This window comes from Stegostoma tigrinum, chromosome 15, assembly GCF_030684315.1.
Source record: "Stegostoma tigrinum isolate sSteTig4 chromosome 15, sSteTig4.hap1, whole genome shotgun sequence".
Lineage (NCBI taxonomy): Eukaryota > Metazoa > Chordata > Chondrichthyes > Orectolobiformes > Stegostomatidae > Stegostoma > Stegostoma tigrinum.
The window spans coordinates 16,255,310-16,277,566 of NC_081368.1; the positions used below are offsets into that span (position 1 = coordinate 16,255,310).

The 22,257-nt window shown below is 42.1% G+C and overlaps 1 protein-coding gene across 3 annotated transcripts in view; it reads right to left on the reverse strand.

Moving 5' to 3' along the window:
- The window catches only part of tmem255a (transmembrane protein 255A), an 86,050-nt gene that overhangs the window by 15,498 nt on the left and 48,295 nt on the right, over positions 1-22,257 (reverse strand). For all 3 annotated transcript variants that reach the window (XM_048544066.2, XM_048544067.2, XM_048544065.2), the window contains 2 exons: positions 13,076-13,164; positions 2,842-3,001 (listed from right to left, as the gene is read on the reverse strand). In XM_048544066.2, coding sequence (XP_048400023.1) covers positions 2,842-3,001; positions 13,076-13,164 — 249 coding nt within the window. The remainder of the gene's footprint in view (positions 1-2,841; positions 3,002-13,075; positions 13,165-22,257) is intronic.

The following is a 22,257-nucleotide window of genomic DNA, read 5'->3' on the forward strand; positions in this document are numbered from 1 at the left end:
GCCAGCAACGCAAAAGGAACGGTGCCATATGTCCAGTCAGTTTCTGGTCGATGGTAACCCCCAGGATCTTGATATTTAGACGTTCAGTGATGGTGACCCCATGTTGTGTCGAATGGTGACGGTTAGATTCTCTCTTGTTAGAAATGGTCATTGCTTGGCACAAATGTAACTTGTCACTTTTCAGCCCAAAACTGGATATGATTCAGGTCATGCATTGACACAGAATTTAATGAGTCATGAATGGTCCTGAACATTGCACAATCAGGGGCTGAAATCCCCATTTTTGACCTTATGATGGAAGGAATGCCATTGATAAAAACATTTTGGGCCTAGGACACCACTCTGAGGAACTCTTGCAGAGATGTCCTGGAGCTGAAATGACAGATCTCCAACCACCACAACCATCTACGTTTATGCCAGATATGATTCTGATCATAACAGTTTTCCTCCTGATTCCCATTGTCTCCAGCTGGTAGCAAAAATCCAGGTTGTGTGTTCTCTGACATCTCCAGGGATACAGAAGCCCCAGTATAAATCCCTTCCTTCCCAGCAACTAAATCACTACAGAATCTGAAATGAATGAGTTAATGGTGAACTGCATGGCTGCTCAAAGTGACGTGCTAACGTCATAGGACTCTGTTATTAAGTCTAATTGCATAATATCAACAGAGATACCATTCAGCTTTCTAATACAATTACCAATTAGAATGCTGTGATGTCTTCGCAGGGAAATGGATTTGGCTATTCAGACTGTTCTGCACAAGGGTCACTGGACTTGAAATGTTCTCTCTCTGCAGATCCTGGAAGGCATGCTGAGCTCCTCTAGCAATTTCTGCTTTAGATTTCCACTATCTGCAGTTCTTTGTTTATTTTACTGTCAATTAAGTAATTTTTTTTCCCAGGGGGTCAGGTCTTTCAACAGAGTAATGACTACCCTGCTCTCAATTAACTTTCACTGTGCTAAGAGCTTATAGGTGCTTGCAGTTTCTGCTATCAATATTTTAAATGGTTTCGGTGATGGACACTTTTACTGTCTTGTGGTTAAAAAATCCTCTGTTAAAAAGGTGCAAAGTAACTATTGAAAGATGTTTTAAAAGTTTATTTTTAGGTTCTGCACAGTGGTAGGTTAATGACATGGACACCTGGCACAGGTGACATGAGGGGCTTTGGAGGAGAGTGGAAGGGCAGACATTGGCAAAAATGGCAAGAGGAGGAGAAGGTCTCAACTCATCCTTGATACATACTATGGTTCACTACACCTCAGTAATGATCTGTCCCAACTCAATGGAAAGTGTACAGTGAATCCTGCCACAGCAGGTAGTGGAATTTCAATTCAATAGCAAACTGGAAATAAGAGTTTAATGATGATCACTGCTGATGGTCACGAAAAGCCCATCTGGTTCACTCATGTCTTTTAGGGAAGCATATCTGCCATCCCTACCTGGTCTGGCCTACATGTGACTCCAGACCCACAGCAATATAACAGACTTTGAACTGCTTTCTAGGCATTTACGGACAGGCAATAAATGCTGGTCCAGCCATTGACACCCACATCACATGAATGAATTAAAGAAAACAGTAGGTTATGCCTTTCTCCACAATGGAGCTGGCTAGGTTGGCCATGCCAGGTGAAGTCTTGTGACCCGGAACCATTTGCACCCTTAAATGGCACTCTGAAAAATTGGAAAGCCCAGGAATAGAATTAGGACGCACAGCATTGGCATCCATTTTACATTTTTGAAGGGTTCTGGAGTTATTCCTTCATAGCAAAATTCAAGATATATCTCTGAGGCTGTGATGATCATCAAGAAAATCATAACTTCAAACTCACTTTGAATAAAAGGGCAAATATAGGCTCATATCCTTGCTGTCAACCTCAACTCAATTTGAAAGAAAATATTCTATGTAATTGTAGGATCTTCTATTGTGCAAAAGATGATTTTTCCCCCCTAGTCTAGTACTGATGACAAGTACAATGATAGCTAAAGTTTTTGTTTCAGGTCAAGGGTTTAGTTAATTCGAACAAAGTATGAAATAATTTGTATGGTTTCTTCTCAATCCAACAATGAATTCCTTTGCATTACTCACACACTGTCAACCACAAAAGATGAAATTCCAGAGGATTACATAGGCACAAAATAATGCAGAATTGTAAAAAGAACAAGACATCAGAGGGACTCAGCCAGGATGACTGCTGAAGTATTCCTTCAGGGGAAATGGAGAAAGAATGGCCATTCATTTCCAAGATCATTACGAACCTTTTTTCAGGTTCAAGCTATAGGGCAGTATTACAACAGACCTGTGAGCTTATTACCTTCTTGCTTGTTGATGTAACAAGAACGAACTTGGATTTATACAGTGCCCTTCATAATAATGGGACATCCCTAATTCCTTAAAACCAATGAAGTACTTTTGAATTGTAGAAATGCAAAAAATGCGTAGGTCAAATTGTACACAGGAAATTCCCTCAAACAGCAATATGACCCAAAACTTAAAATTTGTTTCAGTATTATTGGCTGGGACATGAATATTAGCCAGACTAATGAAGAGAATTCCTATGCTCCTCTTCATAACAGTGCCATGTAATTCTTTACATCCAATGTGAGGGGAAGACATGATTTAAGTAGTAGACAGCAACTCGGAGTGCAGCCCTCCCCAAACACTGATTCAGGAATGGTTGGCCAAGATATCTGTTCAACAGATTGGGAAGGAGATCCTCCATTATCTCTGCTTCAAAAAAAAGGCAAGTTTTTATTTACTCCTATCTCACAAAAAGAAATGACACAGCAGATGTGATATTATTCCAAAACTAATTTTCTACAATCAAAGAAAATTCAGTACCATATCTTTAAAGGATCCAAGGACTGCTGCTGTGATAATCCCAAGAAACAAGCCGACAATGTTGAGGATTGTTGATGACCACAGCAAGTGGTACAGGTGGATAACCTCTTGGCAGCTCCCGACATCGTTATATTCGTAGTAGCCACCCAATGTTTCTCGGCTGCATTAAAAGAACAAAACAAGATGAGAATTTCTGAAGAATGTCACTTTTTCCCTGCATGGCATACACCATCCGACCCAACCAAAAGGAGATAGTAAATTCTCTTAGGAGTAATGAGGAAGAGGAAGAAGAAAGAGGAAGTCATGGTCCAGAGATCCAGTTAAATGCTCTGGGAATGAGTTCAAACCCACAGTAAATTAAAGCTAGTCTTAGTAACAATGACCATCACAACAAACAATGATTTTTATAAAAACCTGGTTCCTTAATGCCCTTTAGGGAAGGATATCTACTCTTTTGATCTGGTCTAGTCTAAAAGTGACTCCAGACAATGTGCTTGATTTTAACTGCCCTCTGAAATGGCCCGAGCAAACCAATTAGTTCAAGGGCAGTGGGAAACGGGACAACACCCATATCTTGTGAACAAGTTAACCTAAATATTTGCCAGTCATGCCCACATCCCACTATAAGAAAGTAAATAAATTTTCCATTCTGCTGCCAAGCAGGATATGCAATTAGACTTTTGACACACATCTAGTTCAGATGCCTGGGTTGGAGTTACAAGCAGGCAAGCCAAGTTTCCAGAGCTTGAGCTGTCAAACTGTTAGCATTCAATTGCAGAAAGTGGAACATCAATTTCCTCCTTAAACTGAAAGCAAAGCACTATGGATGTGGAATCTTAAATAACTGAAAAACAAGAGTCATTTAACTCGAAACATTAACTGTGCTTCTCTCCCCACAAATGTTGGAAGACCTGTTGAGTTTCTCCAGCACTTTCTGTTTTTATATCTATTGCTTCCTTTTAAAAAATGGTTTGGGAAAGTAACTAACTGGTTTAACACCTGGAAGAATTATATTTGCAATTCCCTCTTGTTCAACTCATCCTTCATAAATACAGCGCAGTGAGACCATCAAATTTATGAAACACAAAGATAACAGCTGAAGCATTAGGATCAATCTGTCACTAGTTGTGAATCTCGGTGTAAGGCAGAGGAAAGCACTTGTTCCTTTGGCCCACCATTCCACTCCACTGGTCACAGTATGAATTTAAATGCTTTTCCGAGTTAGTGATATTGTCAATTATATGCTTTAGCTATATTAGGTTTAGAACAAAAGAGATCCATCGAAAGGTTTCCTTAATAATCAACAAGACCAACCAAACAAAGATATAAAGCTAATTAACATAGATTGAAATAGCAGAAGTATAAGAATGCAATAGCAAAGTATAAATATTTACCCTTCAAAATAACCAACACACACACCACTTTAGAAAAAACTTTCTCTGCAGAGATTAATTTTGAGAAAAAAATCCTTGCACACGGTAATTGTTAATGTTTGACGGAAATAAGAAATGAAATGCTCATGATAGCTTTTTGTGGGAATCCTGTCATAACACAGACAAGGGGTGTCACTAACCACAGGCAGCTGTCCTGGGACCTTTCTGCACTGTTCGTTCAGAAGATGTCAAGAATTCAAATGCTTTTCAGCAGAACAGCTACATCAGTTTTTCAGGTCTCACACTGGCCTCTCCAAAAGGGTGTTCTTAGAAAAGCAGAGAATGAGCTCACTGGCTTCTCTCAGCTGGATGTACTCCAGCTGAACTCCAAATAATGTCCAAAACAAGGTCAGTGACCCCCTTTCATAAACAAACAGGTTCAGGTCCAAATGAACCATTGACTACTATCTTTTAAAATAATTCCTCAAAATTTATTAAAAATGAAGCATTGTTATAACAGAAGGGACAGAGTCCTTTGAGTAGAGATACTTCCCAGCTCTCCGAAGGTACCGTATTACAATCCAAACTGGAACTATACATGTCTTTACTTGGAAATATAAATGCCTTCTAATATGTGGAATTTTTTTTGAAGACACTGGTTTCAATTAATCACTTTGAGTATCAAAATCTGTGCACAGTGTAATGAGATGCAGAGCTAAATCCGTATTACCAAGTGTGTTTGGGAATGTGGTCATGGGAAACTGTTCAATCAATGTAGGCTAATGTGTAAAAGGAATAATTCTACTTTTGACAAAATAAGATACAAAAACAACATCAATACCGAATGGCTATAAAATGTTAATGATTGCAGTAATGATGACATAGCCCACACTGTGTGGTTTTATGTATAACAAGTGAGGCAGCACAGTGGCTCAGTGGTTAGCACGGCTGCCTCTCAGCGCCAGGGACCCAGGTTTGATTCCACCCTCGGGTGACTGTCTGTATGGAATTTGCATATTCTCCCTGTGTCTGCGTGGGTTTCCTCCCACAGTCCAAAGATGTGCAGGTTAGGTTGACTGGCTATGCAAAATCATCCATAGTGTCTAGGGATATGTGGGTTAGCCATGGATAATGTGAGGTTACAAAAATAGGGTAGGGGAATGGGCTGCTCTTCAGAGGATCAGCACGGACACAATAGGCCAAATGGCCTGCTTCACACTGTAGATATTCTATAATACTCACATTTATTGTGGTCCTAGTGACAAGAAATATTTCTCCATTTTGTATTCTCAGACTCTAGAACATTGCATCTTTTTGTTTATTTTACCTTGGCACCAATTCATTTACGCCCAGGAATCAAAGGAATTTGGGAATTCTTATTTTAAGTTTGCAAAATTTACAACTGTCAGAAAAACAGAGTAGTAGGGAATATATCTTAGTGATTTACAGTGAGCTGCCCTTTTGCTATATATTCCACCAGGAGGAAAATGGGCCTGAAATGCAGTTCAGTCAGGATGAAGTTCACTCTATACCCGAGGCTCCATTAACACAGTGGTCAAATGAAGGAAGCTTGTTTTTCCACGAACTATGTGCAATTCACCCAACAATGTTTTGCACTCTTAATTGGTCAGGAATTGCTGAGATAATGACTATTTGTTAACAATGCCTACAATTATTAATTCCGAACAAGGCTGTTTGAGGTCAAAACATTGAATGCTTCCAAGGAGGAGGTAGGTAATATTCTAAGGGTTTAAGAGATTAAATGGTTTAGGGAGAAAGCAGGAACAGGGGGCTGAGTTGAAAGATCAGCCATGAATAGAGGAGCAGGTTCAAAGGTTTAAATGACCTACTCCTGCTCCTATTTTCTGTGTTCCTATGTTTGTGTGTAAACCCACCCGATATCAGAAACACAGTAATGTGATGTAAACAGTGATGCACTTGCTCTAATGTACTATCATAGGAAATCCTGACGTAAATTTCTCAAGAGAGGGATCTGTAATTCTATCACTGTTAACAGCAGTATTGAAGCAAAATTTCTCTTCATGGACTGCAGTGATTCAAATGTGGAGGTGCTGGTGTTGGACTTGGGTGGACAAAGTCAGAAGTCATGAGGCACCAGGTTATAGTCCAAAGGGTTTATTCAAAATCACAAACTTTCAGAGTGCTGCTCCTTTGTCAGGTGAAGTGGAGGGAAATGCACAGGCATAGAATTTATGAACGGAGAGATTATTGCAAGATAATTCCAGGTAATTAAGAGTGTCAAAAATTAGTATAAGTGGTGTGAGTGAAGTGTTAACAGCTGAGTAGCAAGCGAAGGGCTGACCTATGATCCGATTAATTGAGGCAGAGAGATAATTACACAAAATCAAAAATAAGATGGTGCTAGAGAGAAACCAAATTACTTGATGTGAGTAACAAGTAATCCAAAATTGTACAAACTAATAAAGGTAGGGAGATCATAACAAGTTATCAAGGTGATGATGACAAAACACGACAGTAAGGAAGATTTTACAAGCACAGGACAGTAGAGTGGGCTTACATGTAGCACAACATGAGCCCAAGATCACGGCTGAGGCCGTCTTCATGGATGTGGAACCTGGCTACCAGTTTCTGCTCAGTGATTCTGCATTGTTGTGTATCTTGAAGGCTGCCTTAGGCTGCAGATTGGAATCTGAATGTCCTTGACTGCTGAAGTGTTCCTCAATTGGGAGGGAACACTTCTGCCTGGCAATAGTTATGTGGTGTCCATTCATGCTGGAGGTTCTGTACAGCAAAAAAATCTTGCTCAAACCTGTGCATGAAAATGTTGGCATATTGGGTTGGAAATTTGGTCCCAATAACGGTTCCATGTCTCTGGCTGAAGAGCTGGTTGTCGAAGGTGAAGACGTTTGATCTAGATCTTCAGAGTATCCTCTGCACTCTCATCCCGCGTACTTCTCGCAGAGGGGATTTCTACTGCCTTCTGAACACACACAAAGTAAACACACCTGGATGTCCCATCATATCAGGCAACAGGACCCTCGTGTCAGAATCTCTCTGGCTACATCAAGGGCATCTTGAAACCCACTGTACAAGGAGCCCCAGCTTCTGTTGCAACACCTCAGACTTCTTACAGAAAGTCAGCACTCACGGACCAGTTGAACCAGGAACATTCCTCATCACAATAGATGTTTTGACACTCTACACCAGCATCCCCCAAGATGATGGCTTTGTTGTAACAGCTTCACTACTCAATACCAATAAATGCCAATTTCCAGACGCTATCCTACAACTCATCCGCTTCATCCTCGGCCACAACATTTTCACCTTTGACATACCCATAAAGACAGCCTTAACTGTGATCTTGGATTATTCCAGCTACTGGGTTTGTGTATTGCAGCATTTCATTTTTAATTTTTAGTAATTATCTCTCTGCCTGAATTAATTAGATCATAAATCCCTTCACTTGCTATTCAGCTCTTGACACATTACTCACAATGTTGGACAATTCTGATCACTTACAAAGACTTGTTATTCAGCCTGTTGATACTCCACTCACAGCACTTGTACTAACTTTCTTACTGCCTGTTTTGTCACCATCACCTTGATAAATTGTTATGATGTCCCTACCTTTATTAGGGCAGCACAGTGGTTAGCACTGCTGCCTCACATCGCCAGAGACCCAGGTGCGAATCCAGCCTCGGGCGACTATCTGCGTTGAGTTTGCACATTCTCCCCGTGTCTGCGTGGGTTTCCTCTGGGTGCTCCGGTTTCGTCCCACAGTCCAAAGATATGCAGGTTAGGTGGATTGGCTATGCTAAATTGCCCATAGTGTTCAGGGAGGTGCAGATTAGGTGAGTTGTAGGGGGATGTGTCTGGGTGGGATGCTCTGAGGTTCGGTGTGGACTTGTTGGCCGAAGGGCCTGTTTCCATGTTGTAGGGATTCTATGAATGAATAATAACTGTTGACTTTGTTAATTACCTGGAATTATCTTGCAATGATCTCTGTGCCTGTAATTTCTATGCCTGTGCATATCCCTCCACTTCACCTGACACTTGACCTGAAAGCTATAACCCGGTGTCATGTGACTTGACATGATTGAAAAAAGCAGCTCACCTTCTGTAGGAGCAACTAAGAGCAACAATGCTGACTCAGTCAGTCCTGCATGCGTCACATGGATGTATAAAAAAATTTCTACCTGGAGACACCTGATAGAGCAGTTCGCTTGTTTCTCTGAAATTGTTTTGCAGCTTTATTAACAAAGACTTCATGAGTTGGAACAGCAAGCATGCTGGTCAGGGTTGAGTAACGTTATGTCAGGGTGATATATTAGAAACTTCATGCATAACCTTCAGGTGGCAACAGAGAAATAGCTGAGTTTTTAATCTTTTCCTGGAGATGTTTCCTGCAGCTATTTGGCTCCCTCAGCAGACTTAATACATTATCGCTCAGGTCAGACAAAAAGAAAGCAGGGCTAAATGGCTCACCTAGCCCTTTTGCAAGTCATCACTGTTCAACCCAACCCTATAGTAACATATCCACCAACTCTTGCATATTCACAACAGAAGAAGCAATTATTCATTATGGCAATATCATCTTCTGTTGAGACATTTTCTGCAGGTCACACTCTATAAACTGTTCTTGAGAGAAAAACAATAGAAGCGACATCTAGAAGATTGTAAAATACATTGCAATATAAATATCCCCTTCAAGCTATATGGCTTTACAACAATCTGGATGTTTCCAAACAAGCAGATGACAAATCAGTCCCTTCAAATTACTGTCAGTGCACAGCCATATGAAAGTACGTAAAAGCCCTATCCACTTAAATAAACAGGCAGCAAGGAAATCAGAGGGAATCTTGCATAATCTAATATCATATACAGATTATCAGCTATTACACAAGGACAGAGCCTTTTCCTGGTGAGCAGTCAGTGGGAAAAGCAATTGTTCTACCTTTTTAAAACACTGCCCCCAGATTCCAAATTAATGAGAATTGGTTTGGTATGTAACAATATCATCTATTTGTATTTCTGAAAAGGATTTTCAACAGCGTGCCACATGAGGGACTCTGCACTAAAATTAAGTCCTGCGGTGTCAGGGGATATCACAAGATGGATTGCAGATCAGCCAAAGGTGATTTGAAATCAAATGATTTCCCCCAGTAGGTTCCAGCCTCTCATGAGGTTCACCAGTGATCTGTGCCAGGTCACCTTCTGTTCATTAACAATTTGGAGCAGACCTTTATGTGTTGTTATAAAATTACATCCCTATTCACTAAAGGAGAGGATGCTGCCAATGTCACAGCAAACCAAGAGGTATATGAAAAATTGAATAGGTAAAAATAGAATAAGCAAAATACTTAAAAGGTTACTATTTCCAAAGTTGAAAAGTAACCTTTCCTAGCTGGGATTCAGTAGGTTACTGAGGAACACGAGGGTGGGATATTGGACACTCAGGCTACAATCTTGCAATTTTCCTTGGACATGGGGAGTGCCGCCAGATGATTGGAGAATTCCTAATGTTACACTGCAACTCAGAAAGAATGGGCTGAACCTGGAAACATGTTAAGCAGATGGACATGTTGGTGAGCAAATGTTGGGAGATAATAATTAAAGACAACATTGACAGTCACATGGAAAAGCGAGAGTTAATAAATCAGAGCCAACCAGGTAAATTGTGTTTGATGAACATGGTTGACATCTTTGATGAAATAATGGAGAAGATTTCATGAGATTCAAGTCATTGGTGAGGTGCATTATCAAAAAGTCTTTGTCAAAAATAGCATGTAATGGAATACTCAGCTTATCAGCAAAAATGAGTTCTGGACAATGTTTATGTGCCATGGACAATTGGTTAGAATTTTAGGTTTTTTTAAAAAAAAGTCCAAAGACCAGGTCCAAAACCTGCTTCTCCAAAAAGGGAGAAGCATCAAATGTTGCCTTGAAATAATTTTTAACTTCTGGCTCTGTGAACGCAATACTTCAATAATATGGAATTAGGAAAGTAGACACGTTTGCAGGACTACAGTGTTGGAAATGAATGATGGATTCACTGCATCACTCTACAGAGAATGTGACAGGGACTGAAATGAACACCTCTGTGCTGTCATGATTCTACAATGTGGACACATGTTCCTTCCCAGCAGGAATTAAGATTTAATAGAACAGTTCAAGATCATGAAGGTTTTGCTATGAGTAAAAAGGCCAAGCTGCTTCCAGTTGTAGAAAGGTTGCTAAGTCCTGAACAGAGTTTTGATATCTGGCACAAGAACCAGTTGTCAGATGAATAGTTACTTTAAATGCAGTTGATCGTTGTGATCTGGAATGCACTGAATGAAAAGTATGATAAAATCGAATTTACTGGTAACTTTCAAATTGAAATTAGGTGAATAAAAGAAAGTTGGGGGAAATTTACAAGCCTTTGGAAAAAGACAGAAAGTGAGACTGATGGCTGTCTATAAAACAGCTGGAACAGACACAATGATTCAGATGCACATGTTCATGGATGACATTAAGTAGAACTGTACAAGATGAACTTTAGAGAAGGAAACTGATCACAAGTAGATCTGCACAGACTATGGAAGTGGGCCCAAAAATCAGTAATTTGATGTGCAGGTTTGTACTGTAAATGTATGTGGTACAAAGTATGTTCCTAGGTGTGCAGAATTCCAAGTTGGAGTATAGTGGTTGGATGAAAGTCAAAGATGACAAGGCTGTTTCCAACTACCCATAAATGTTCAAGCTCAATGCCAGACAGCCAGAGATCGATGGCTATTGGCTGTATTGTTTTGATTTAAACTGGAATCATGTCAATTGAAGGATTCAGTGAGACATTATCTGGAGAGCTCTATATTCTCTGTTCACTCTACTTCAATGAGGGCATTTTAGTTCTGGTTTACTGAAGAATGATAAAAATTATTGTTTCTGTAAGTGCACTGAATTATAAAGACTGATTTGATGCCTTGGGTGTGGATTTGTTAGCGAGGTTGTAAAACTGGATCTGATTCAGATCCATAACGCTATTAAAATGCATTAAGAGCATCCAGTAGGATAGACTGTACGAGACAAATACGATTAGTAGAACAGGGGAAGGTGGAGGAGAGAGAAGAAAGGACGAGAATACGAGCATGAGCACAACAAATAGTGAGGCAGTGGTGTATGAATTTGGCAGCCTTATTCACTGTGCATAAAACCACAAATCTGTACTGCAAAAAAAACTCAATTTACAGACAAAAACGAGAAATGCTAAGGAAACTCATCAGGTCTGGCAGCATCTGTGGAGACAGAAACAAAGTTAACATTGTATCAATGAGTCAAAATCCTTCAGATTCATGCCAGGCTCGAAAGGTTAAGTCTGTGTCTCTGTCCAAAGGTACTGCCGGATCTGCTGAGTTTCTCCACCACTTTTTTTTAAGATTTCCAGCATCCACAGTATTTTGCTTTCACTTCTAGTTTAGAATTAGCTTATAACTGCCTAACATTCTGTCCCTTGTATCCTCAGGACGAAATGCTTCTCAGTTAATAATATCTGAATGATTATGTATGGAAGGACAGTAGTCAATTTGTATACAGCACAGACAGAGAGGTACCACCTTGTTAGTTTGTTTTGATCATGTAGGTTGAAGGACGAGCCGCAGCTAGAAGAACAGTAGATCTCTCCTTGATCTGTTACGTTGGCATCCTTGAAACGCTCGTTTCAACGTGTCAAATTGATCACTGGGCCGTTCCTCAGCATTGTCAGCTATAGTGCACACTTTTGATTGTGAAGATTGAATGTACAGTCTCAGCAAAGCCCTCACATCATCATGGGCTGGACACGAATGTGAAAGCTGTTCACCATGCTCCCAGCTAGAGCTGGGAAATTGGTAAGGCCTCCACCTGGCACCCTCCACCTGATTAAATTGTGCGCCAGCACCAAACTTGCCTCAGGTTAGGTCTCAATGCTTCAGTTCTCTGACCCTTTGTCAGAAGCTGCCTGACCTGCTGAGTATTTCTTGCATTTCCGACCTTCATTTCAGATATCCAGCATCTGAAGTATTTTGACATTGTTGTGTGTGGAGTGAAGGAAATTAGGTAAATGCAAGAGACAGCTCAAAGGTCTGAAGTCTGGAAGATATTCCAAAGATAAAGAAGATTGGTGTGTGTGAGAGAGAGACAGAGACAGAGTGCGACAGAATGACTGACTGTTGCGAGAGGGTGCGCGCACAAGAGACGGGGCTGTGCGAGAGAGTGCATGAGAGACGGCACGTGGAAGGGGCGCGCGAGCGAGGGGGGTTGCGAGGGAGGGAAGGGGTGTGCGAAGGGGGTGGGGGTGTGCGTGAGGGGGGGTGGGGGTGTGCGTGAGGGGGGGTGGAGTGTGCGAGGTGGGGGTGCCGTGCAAGGGTAGGTGGGGCATGCAAGAGGGGCGTGTGAGGGAGGCGCGCGCGAAAGTGAGTGAATGAGATACAGCGTGCGTGAAAGAGAGAGAGAGAAAGACATTGAGCGTGCGAGAGAGACAGTAAGAGAGGGAGAGAGACTGTGAAGGGAGAGACAGAGAGAAACAGTGAGCGTGAGAGAGAGAGACAGACAGACAGTGAGCGTGAAAGAGAGAGTGAGCATGAGAGAAAGACAAGAGTGTGTGCAAGCGAGAGACAGTGTGTGTGTGTGAGGGAGAGTCTGTAAAAACAAGGGTTTGAATCTTAAAACTGAAAAGCTTTCAGATTGGCTACTAACATCAGTCAGTGAGCATGGGTTGAATGGGACTTGGAAAAATCCCAAATGTATGTACTGTTTGATACATTAGATTCAAAATGTCAGTGCTAAACAGAGAAAGGTTAACTCATGTCAAGCAGAAAGTAATTTAAAATGTACAAACCAAGAGATTTTAAAATGAAACCCACCTGCCGCATTTATAAAGGTCACAACAGTAACAGGTATTGCTCTTTATTTTCAGTATGCAGGGAGCACGCGACTGACTCGGGCACGTCACCTAATGAAAAGAAGAAATCCAGTCACCTGACACTGTGCAATAAAACTTCATTTCTGTACTTAACCAGAAAGGTTCAGCTACTTCCATGTGGTTTTTATTGGACCTTAAAGTATGAATGACCAAATCATTTTTCTTTCTGCTGAGCTCTGTCATGCGCAACAAGAAATCAAAGCAGAAGTGGACTGAACACTTCTTTATTCCGCTATTCAGTAAAATCATAGCCAAACTGACTATAGCCTCAGCTCCTGACCTATTCCATGCTGCTTAGAGTCCAAAACCCTATCGAAGTTGCCTTGAATATTCTCACTGATTGAGCATTCACAGCGTTTTGGATAAAGGGAATTCTAAAGATTCACAAACCTCAGTGAAGTAATTTCTCTTAATCTTAACGCAAAATGGCCGATTCCTTATCCTGAGATGATGTCCCTTGTGCTAGGCTCTCCAGCCAAGGGAAATGACCATCTCAGCATCTTTTACATTTCAATAAGACCATCAATCATTCTTCAAAACACCAGTGGACAGCCACTTCCTATGCAATCTCTCCTCATTGTACATGTCTCTCATTCGAGAAATCAGTCCAATTAAACTTCATTACTCTCCCAAGGCAAGTGTATCCTTCCTTAGATAAGAACACAGTGCTTCAGGTGTGGTCTCACCAAAGCTTTGTGCAATTACAGCAAGACTTCCTCACTGCTGTACTCCAATCCCCCTGCAATAAAGGTCAACATACCATTTTTGACTTCCTAAGCACATACCTGCATGCTAACCCTGTTTTTGTTGTGCAAAGATGTCCAAACCTCGCTGGTCATCAACATTCAAAAAACAAAGAAAGAACACAGAATAACACAGCACAGGAAACCAGCCCTTCAGCCCTCTAAGCCTGTGCCAACACATTTTGTCCTTCCGTACTAAAACTGACTTCACTTAGAGGATCCATATCCCTCTATTCCCTTCCTATTCATGTATTCATCCAGGTGCTTCTTGAATGCTGCTATTGTCCACCTGCTATTCCACCACCACCTCTGGCAACATGTTCCAGGCACTCACTGCCCTTTGTGTGAAAAAGGTATCTTGCACATCATAAACTTCACACCTCACACTTTGAACCTGTGTCCCCTAGTAACTGACCCCTCCACTCCGGGAAAAAATGCCTCATACTTTCCATCCTCACCATGATTCACAATCATATAAAGTTCTGTCCGGTTGCCCCTAAACCTCCTGTGTTACAGTGAAAACAAACCCAGTTTATCCAACCTTTCTTCACAGCTAATATCCACCACACCAGGCAATATCAGTAAACCTTTTCCTACCCTCTCCAAAGCATCCACATCTTTCTGGCAGTGTGGTGACCAGAACTGTATGCAATATTCCCAGTGTGGCCTGTCTAAGGTTCTATACAGCTGCAGCATAACCTCTCTATTCTTACACTTAATGCGCCTTACAATGAATGCAAGCATGCCATACACCTCCCTTTGTACCTTATCTACCTGTGCTCTCATCCTGAGTGATCTGTGGACCTGCACACCCAGTTCTCTCTGCATATCAATACTCTTAAGCATTCTGCCATTCATTGTACATTTTCTGGCCGTACTTGACCTTCCAAAATGCATCACCTCACATTTGTCTGGATTAAACTCCATCTTTCTGCACGTGCCTCCAACTGATCTATATCCTGCTATATCCTCTGACAATCCTCCTCACTATCTGCAAATCCACCAATCTCTATATCATCTGTAAACTTACTTATGAGACCAGCTACGTTTTCCTCCAAATATAAACTTAAAATGGCTCACAAGCTGGAAATTTAATATAGATGCAGAACGGTGCCAGCAGCACAACAGGCAGTGCCTGGGAACAGAAACAAGTTCAGGTTGATGATCTTTCATCAAGAGGTGCCACCAAATGCTCAAGCTCAGGGGTTCAGAGTCTGAGGAGTGTCGTAGAGTCGTAGAAATGAACAATCCAGAAGAGGCCCATCGAGTCTGCACTGACAAAACAATCTTTTCTAAATCTGCACTCATCCCATTTTCCAGCTCTGGGCCCAATAGCCTTGAAAATTTCACCAGTTCAAGTGCTCATTCACGTGTACCTTTTAAAGGCTTCAGGGTTTTCTACCTCAACTACTGTCCCTGGAAATGCATTCCAGATTCCCACCATTCTCTGGGTGAATAAGCTTTTCCTCAAATCCCCTCAAAACCTTCTAAATATATGACCCCTTGTTATTGTCCCCTCTACAATGGGGAACTGCTGCTTAGGGTAGGGCGTGGGTCTGGATAGGATGCTCTTTAGAGGGTCGGTGTGGACCTAATAGCCTGCTTCCATACTGTAGGGATTCTGTGGATTTCTACATAATCCTGTTCATTCCCCTCATAATCTTATACACCTCAATCAAGTCTTTCTCAGCCTTCCCTGCCAAAAAAAATCCAAGGCTTATCCAGTCTCCCTTCATATTTTAAGTGCACCATACCTGGTGAATCTCCCCTTCAACCCCGTCCAGTTTAATCACATCCTTCCTATACCGCAGAGACCAGAACTCCAAATAGTGCTCCAGGTACAGCCAAAGCAAAGTTTTGTACAGCTCTTTCATAAGCGCCCTGCTCTTATACTCTGTGCCACAACTGATAATGAGGCATTCTGGACATTCAGCTTTAACTACCCTATCAACCTGCCAACTTCAGGGATCTATGGACAGGTACCTAATCAATCCCTATAGTCCTCTTAACTTCCTGGTGGTTGTGGGTATGTAGTACATATGGGTTCGACCAGAAGCTATGGTCTGTCTTGAAACCAGGAACATAGAAAAATGGTGAGATTCTTACAGTCACAAAGTTTTTGAGGACAGAAAATGAATATAACAGGTCCTTGAAGACGGTAAACTTAGACTACACCCAGTGCCATGTTCTAGTCAGTATGGGAGATAATGCAAGTGAACAGTGGCTGGCCAACAGAAGACAGCGAGTGGTAGTAGAAGGAAAATATTCTGCCTGGAAGTCAGTGGTGAGTGGAGTTCCACAGGGCTCTGTCCTTGGGCCTCTACTGTTTGTAATTTTTATTAATGACTTGGACGAGGGAATTGAAGGATGGGTCAGCAAGTTTGCAGACGACACAAAGGTCGGAGGTGTCGTTGACAGTGTAGAGGGCTGTTGTAGGCTGCAGCGGGACATTGACAGGATGCAGAGATGGGCTGAGAGGTGGCAGATGGAGTTCAACCTGGATAAATGCGAGGTGATGCATTTTGGAAGGTCGAATTTGAAAGCTGAGTACAGGATTAAGGATAGGATTCTTGGCAGCGTGGAGGAACAGAGGGATCTTGGTGTGCAGATACATAGATCCCTTAAAATGGCCACCCAAGTGGACAGGGTTGTTAAGAAAGCATATGGTGTTTTGGCTTTCATTAACAGGGGGATCGAGTTTAAGAGTTGTGAGATCTTGTTGCAGCTCTATAAAACTTTGGTTAGACCGCACTTGGAATACTGCGTGCAGTTCTGGGCGCCCTATTATAGGAAAGATGTGGATGCTTTGGAGAGGGTTCAGAGGAGGTTTACCAGGATGCTGCCTGGACTGGAGGGCTTATCTTATGAAGAGAGGTTGACTGAGCTCGGTCTCTTTTCATTGGAGAAAAGGAGGAGGAGAGGGGACCTAATTGAGGTATACAAGATAATGAGAGGCATAGATAGAGTTGATAGCCAGAGACTATTTCCCAGGGCAGAAATGGCTAGCACGAGGGGTCATAGTTTTAAGCTGGTTGGTGGAAAGTATAGAGGGGATGTCAGAGGCAGGTTCTTTACGCAGAGAGTTGTGAGAGCATGGAATGCGTTGCCAGCAGCAGTTGTGGAAGCAAGGTCATTGGGGTCATTTAAGAGACTGCTGGACATGTATATGGTCACAGAAATTTGAGGGTGCATACATGAGGATCAATGGTCGGCACAACATTGTGGGCTGAAGGGCCTGTTCTGTGCTGTACTGTTCTAGGTACTGTTCTATGTTCTATGAATGTGTGCCTGAGAATTGGCTGGAGGTGAAGAGACCTGCACAAGCCAGACAAGGCTGCACCTGTACAGTGATGAGACACGTCCTCAAGGAGAGATTAACTAGTGCTGAATGAGAATGGGCATTGCCAGCTAGACTAATATTTACTGCCCACCTCTTGAGATCGTGGTGGTGAACTGCCTCCTTGAACCGTAGTCCACATGGTTGAGGTACAGCCATTGTTCCTTTAGGGAGGGAATTGCAGAATTTGACTCAGTGAGTGAAGGAACAGTGATCTACCTCCAAGTCAAAATGGTGTATGGCCTGGAAGGAATCTTGCCAATGGTGGTGCTCCTATAGAGCTACTGCCCTTATGCAGAAAGAGCAGGAATCAAAGTGAGGAAGCAGCAAAAAAAAACCCAATGTAATGTTGGAATGCACATGTTATTGAATCTCAGTGAGGAATGCTATCAGGAAGATTCACAAGCTGTATGCAAAGACTGCCATGCGGAATTATGATATAGCTGCTAGAACGTGGATTTGACATAAACACTGGCAGTAAGAGATCTAAACATCCCCGCCTTTTCTATATTCTGGAATGACAAGAAAAGAAAGCTGGGAGATGACAACATTTGTCATGGATAACAATGCATTCACTGGAGGGATGGTAGACTAGAGGCCTTAAAAGCTGATCATATTTGTTTCGAGTTAAGGAACTGAAAAGGAGTCAGTGACAATGGTGCACATGCATTTCATGCTGCCACATGCATGGTTCCTCACATAAATAAGCTAGTGCCAGTAAAGGTTTGCATCCTGTACAAAGTGATGCCAGTTACTTCCTGCAGCTCAGGGACTGTCCTGCCTGTTGTTCAGCCACTCCCTCCAGTCACCGCAAAACCAAAACCCTCTTTTTATCCAAATACGGCAACTTCCTTCTCTGGATTGATCTACTTCTCTCAAGCATTTTCCTCATTCAACTGTAAGAATTTCAAGTTGTTGTCCAGGCTCTCAACTTCTCCAGCTTCAACAACTTGAAATAAGGCACTTTATTGTACACAGATTTATCACGTAGAGTCATACATTTGTCAACTGTTCCTCCACACCTGCAAAGGAGACCGCTGCCTAACCAAGTAAAATCTGGTCTTTTGTTTTGAAATATGTTTTAATATCTAACATAATAATATATTAACACACAAGTCATTGTGAGATTTGTTTACTAAAGGGATGCATTGCGGCTAGTTCTGCCACCATGTACTAAAATGTTACATTAAAGAACCTTCCCTTCTTCTGACTTTGATGCAGGAAGCTGGTTTTGACGTCTCAGGTGCTGTAACTATAGCTACAGGAAGTCTGCCCTCTGCGGTTGTAGCATCCCCAAACTCAGCTGACCCTTCTCCCTCTTGCTCCCAATTTCTCTCCTTTCCCCTTGATGTTCTTACTCCCAAAAACACTCTCTCTTCCCTGATTTTGACTCAGCACTCTTGTCCCACTATCAATCCGCTCCAACCTGAACTCATTCTGTCAGCACGGCAATGAGGGGGCCAGTACGATAAACAGGCGATGAATGCAGCTGGCAAATGAGGTGGTAAAAGGGAAAGGCAGCGTGGAGTTGGATTAGGTCAGCAAGAGGCAGCATCTGTTCACAAAGGAAGATGCAAAGTTTTGTACCGGCCTGAGCGGATGCTGTGAAAATGGGGACCATTTTAATTCAGGCAGTTGCTCATAGGAAGTCACCATGATGCGAACATAAGGACCTACACATGTGGGAAGTGCTCCCCCTGGTGTGGCCATGTCAAATTTGTGCTCCTAAGATGCTGCTTGGCCTGCTGTGTTCAGCCAGCTCCACACTTTGTTATCTCAATAAATGCATCTTTTTTTTAATGACAGAAGCAGATCAGTGGCTGACACCGCAAGAATGCAAACTGCAACAAAAGATTTTAATACTGATTTGTCCACGGTAAAATCTATTTTTTCCCATAGCAAGAACAGGTGTTTCATTATAGCACATCTTGTGAAACTACAAGGTGACTTTCATGTAGCAGTGGATCAATGTCATTGGCGTCTATCAATCACAGTAAGTTTACAGCTCCTTGGACATGTAAACACATGACACAACTCTCCTGATATCGGTGTCCGTAACCCTTTCACTCAAAGTTGAACCCACCATTATGGACTCTCTCTGTGCACCCTCTACTTGGATTTTATGGCAGTACACCTTCCAGTAATTATCCTACCTACCATCTACTTACCAGTGGATATCCTTTGGATCAAAGGATGGGAAATACTGGAAATCTTTTGTGAAGAATTCCATTTTTCAAATGGCAGGTTTTGATCTACTTTGCTCAAAGTGCTGCATGCTAGACAGGTTCAGGAGAAGCCAGGCCCACTATCCGCCATTGGCAACTCAGCACAAACCCCTTTTAAACTTGTGGATAGAGACAAACAAACATGACTGAGGAGTCACCCCTCTACAGACTAAGCGGCAGGATGGTCACCTTAAACTTAGCAGATTAGGAGACTATCGCTTGGCTTCAGGGATTTACATTGACTGAATGAATAAGTGTGCATGCAAGAACTGATCATTGGAGGCAAGGCCTTTATAACCAGCTGGTTGCAGAGCCACCAGTTAAAACTAGTTTAAAAGGAATTGGGCCCCACCACAGACGCAGGACTCAAAGCTTCCAGGGTGTAGGAGTTTTGACACAGCCTGTTTTTGGTATTGCTCCCTTTTAGTGTGGCAAATAATGCTGAGTTATATTCAGTCTCCAACAAACAGGCCATTCAATTCACCTGGTCTGTCAACTTCCATCCACTCCTCTATTTTTCTATCAGCATATCTTTCTATTCTTTCTTCTCTCGTTTGGTTATCTGGTATCCCCTTCCATCCACCCCCGATATTTGGCTTATTTATTCCACGTGATAGCAAATTCCACACTCTAATCACTCTTTTGACAATGAGCTTTCTCTTGAATTCCTATGGATCTATATCATATTGATTACTCAATAGTTTGTGAATCATCTATATGTCAAAACGCTTACTCTAAACCTATCATCTCAAACCCCATCTTAATTTCAGATATTTCCTGTCACCTCTCAGATTTCTCCTTCGATTCAATAAACAACATGTAGTGATTTTGTCACAATATCAGCCTTGTTAAATCGGCAAAACTTGTCTCCAAAGTAACACTTCACATAAGCAACAATATTCGTGCAACATGCAGAAGCTATCAGAAGAGACAGAAAGAGAGCTGAAAGTTTCACACTTAGGTAATTCAGCAAGTTAATGCTATCATTAAAGTCTCATAAATATCTTCAGCTTTTGAATTTAAACAGATATTCATCACAATTATGTTATCATCTCTGCTTCAATAGATGCCCATGGTAAAATACTGCAGGCTCATGACAAGTTGCAAATTCTACTCTAAATATTCCCGTTAACAATACAGATTCATCAGCAAAAACAAATTTTCACCATTTACCTTTTCAAACAAGTGCCTGGCAATTAGCATCTCCAATCAGAAAAAATATAATTATCTCCCTTGGACATTCAGTTGCATTCCATATGTAAATCCTCTACAGTCGATGTCTTAGGAGTTATCACTGACCAACACTGAACTGTACCAACATAAAAATAAAGTGGCTACAAGAGCAGGTCAGAGACAATGAATTCTGTGGCAAATAACTAACCTTCAGACTCTCCAAAGATTGTCAGCCATCTACAAACACATAGCAAGAATTTGATGGAATACTCTCTACTTTCCTGGATGAGTCCAACTCCAACAATATTTCAGAAGTTTGACACCATCCAGGACAAAAGAGTTTACTTGTTTGGCAAGGTTCAATGTTCATTTCCTTCACCATTGACGCGCAGTAGCAGCAGTGTGTACTATCCACTAGACACACCGCAGCTAATCACCAAGCACAGCACTTACCAAACCTGCAACCGCTACCACCCAGTTGGATAAGGACAGCAGATACATGGGAACACCGCCATCTGTACGTTCCCCTCCCAACGCACCCACCATCCAGACTTGGAAATATATCACTGCTGACAAATCAAAATCCTGGAACGCTCTTATAACAGCACTGTGGATGTACTTACACCACATGGACTGTACCATTTCAAGGTGACAGCTCACCATCACCACCTTCTCAAGGACAATTAGGGATGGGCAATAAATGCTGGTCCAGCCAGTGATGCCCTTATCCTGTGAAAGAATAAAGAAAAAAAACTCATCCTTTCAAAAAAAATAATTCTGAGAAATGCACAATTGCTCAAGTCCTTCTCTGTAACTGTAATCTCGCACTCTGAGCATCATCCCAGTGAATTTACCCAGATGAATGATATTCCTTTGCAAATGAGGTATTTACACCTACACAGAGTACTCAACTCTAGCCAAATCAATGCCTTGTACAAATGCTCCATTATATTCTTGCTTTCAATTCAATGTCCTACATACAAGGGCAGTCAAAATAGGATCGGTTATAAAGGCAATACAGATGTAACCTGATTACATTAAAAGGTTTCATCTTTTTGCAAAGATACTCAACCAAGGACCTTAAGTTAACCCTGCAGTACATCACGATGATGTGTCAATGGCTCCTGAGATGTATAAATGCTGAGATAATAAAATGTGAGGCTGGATGAACACAGCAGGCCAAGCAGCATCTCAGGAGCACAAAAGCTGACGTTTCGGGCCTAGGCCCTTCATCAGAGAGGGGGATGGGGAGAGGGAACTGGAATAAATAGGGAGAGAGGGGGAGGCGGACCGAAGATGGAGAGTAAAGAAGATAGGTGGAGAGAGAATACGTGGGGAGGTAGGGAGGGGATAGGTCAGTCCAGGGAAGACGGACAGGTCAAGGAGGTGGGATGAGGTTAGTAGGTAGATGGGGGTGTGGCTTGGGGTGGGAGGAAGGGATGGGTGAGAGGAAGAACCGGTTAGGGAGGCAGAGACAGGTTGGACTGGTTTTGGGATGCAGTGGGTGGGGGAAAGAGCTGGGCTGGTTGTGTGGTGCAGTGGGGGGAGGGGACGAACTGGGCTGGTTTAGGGATGCAGTAGGGGAAGGGGAGATTTTGAAACTGGTGAAGTCCACATTGATACTATATGGCTGCAGGGTTCCCAG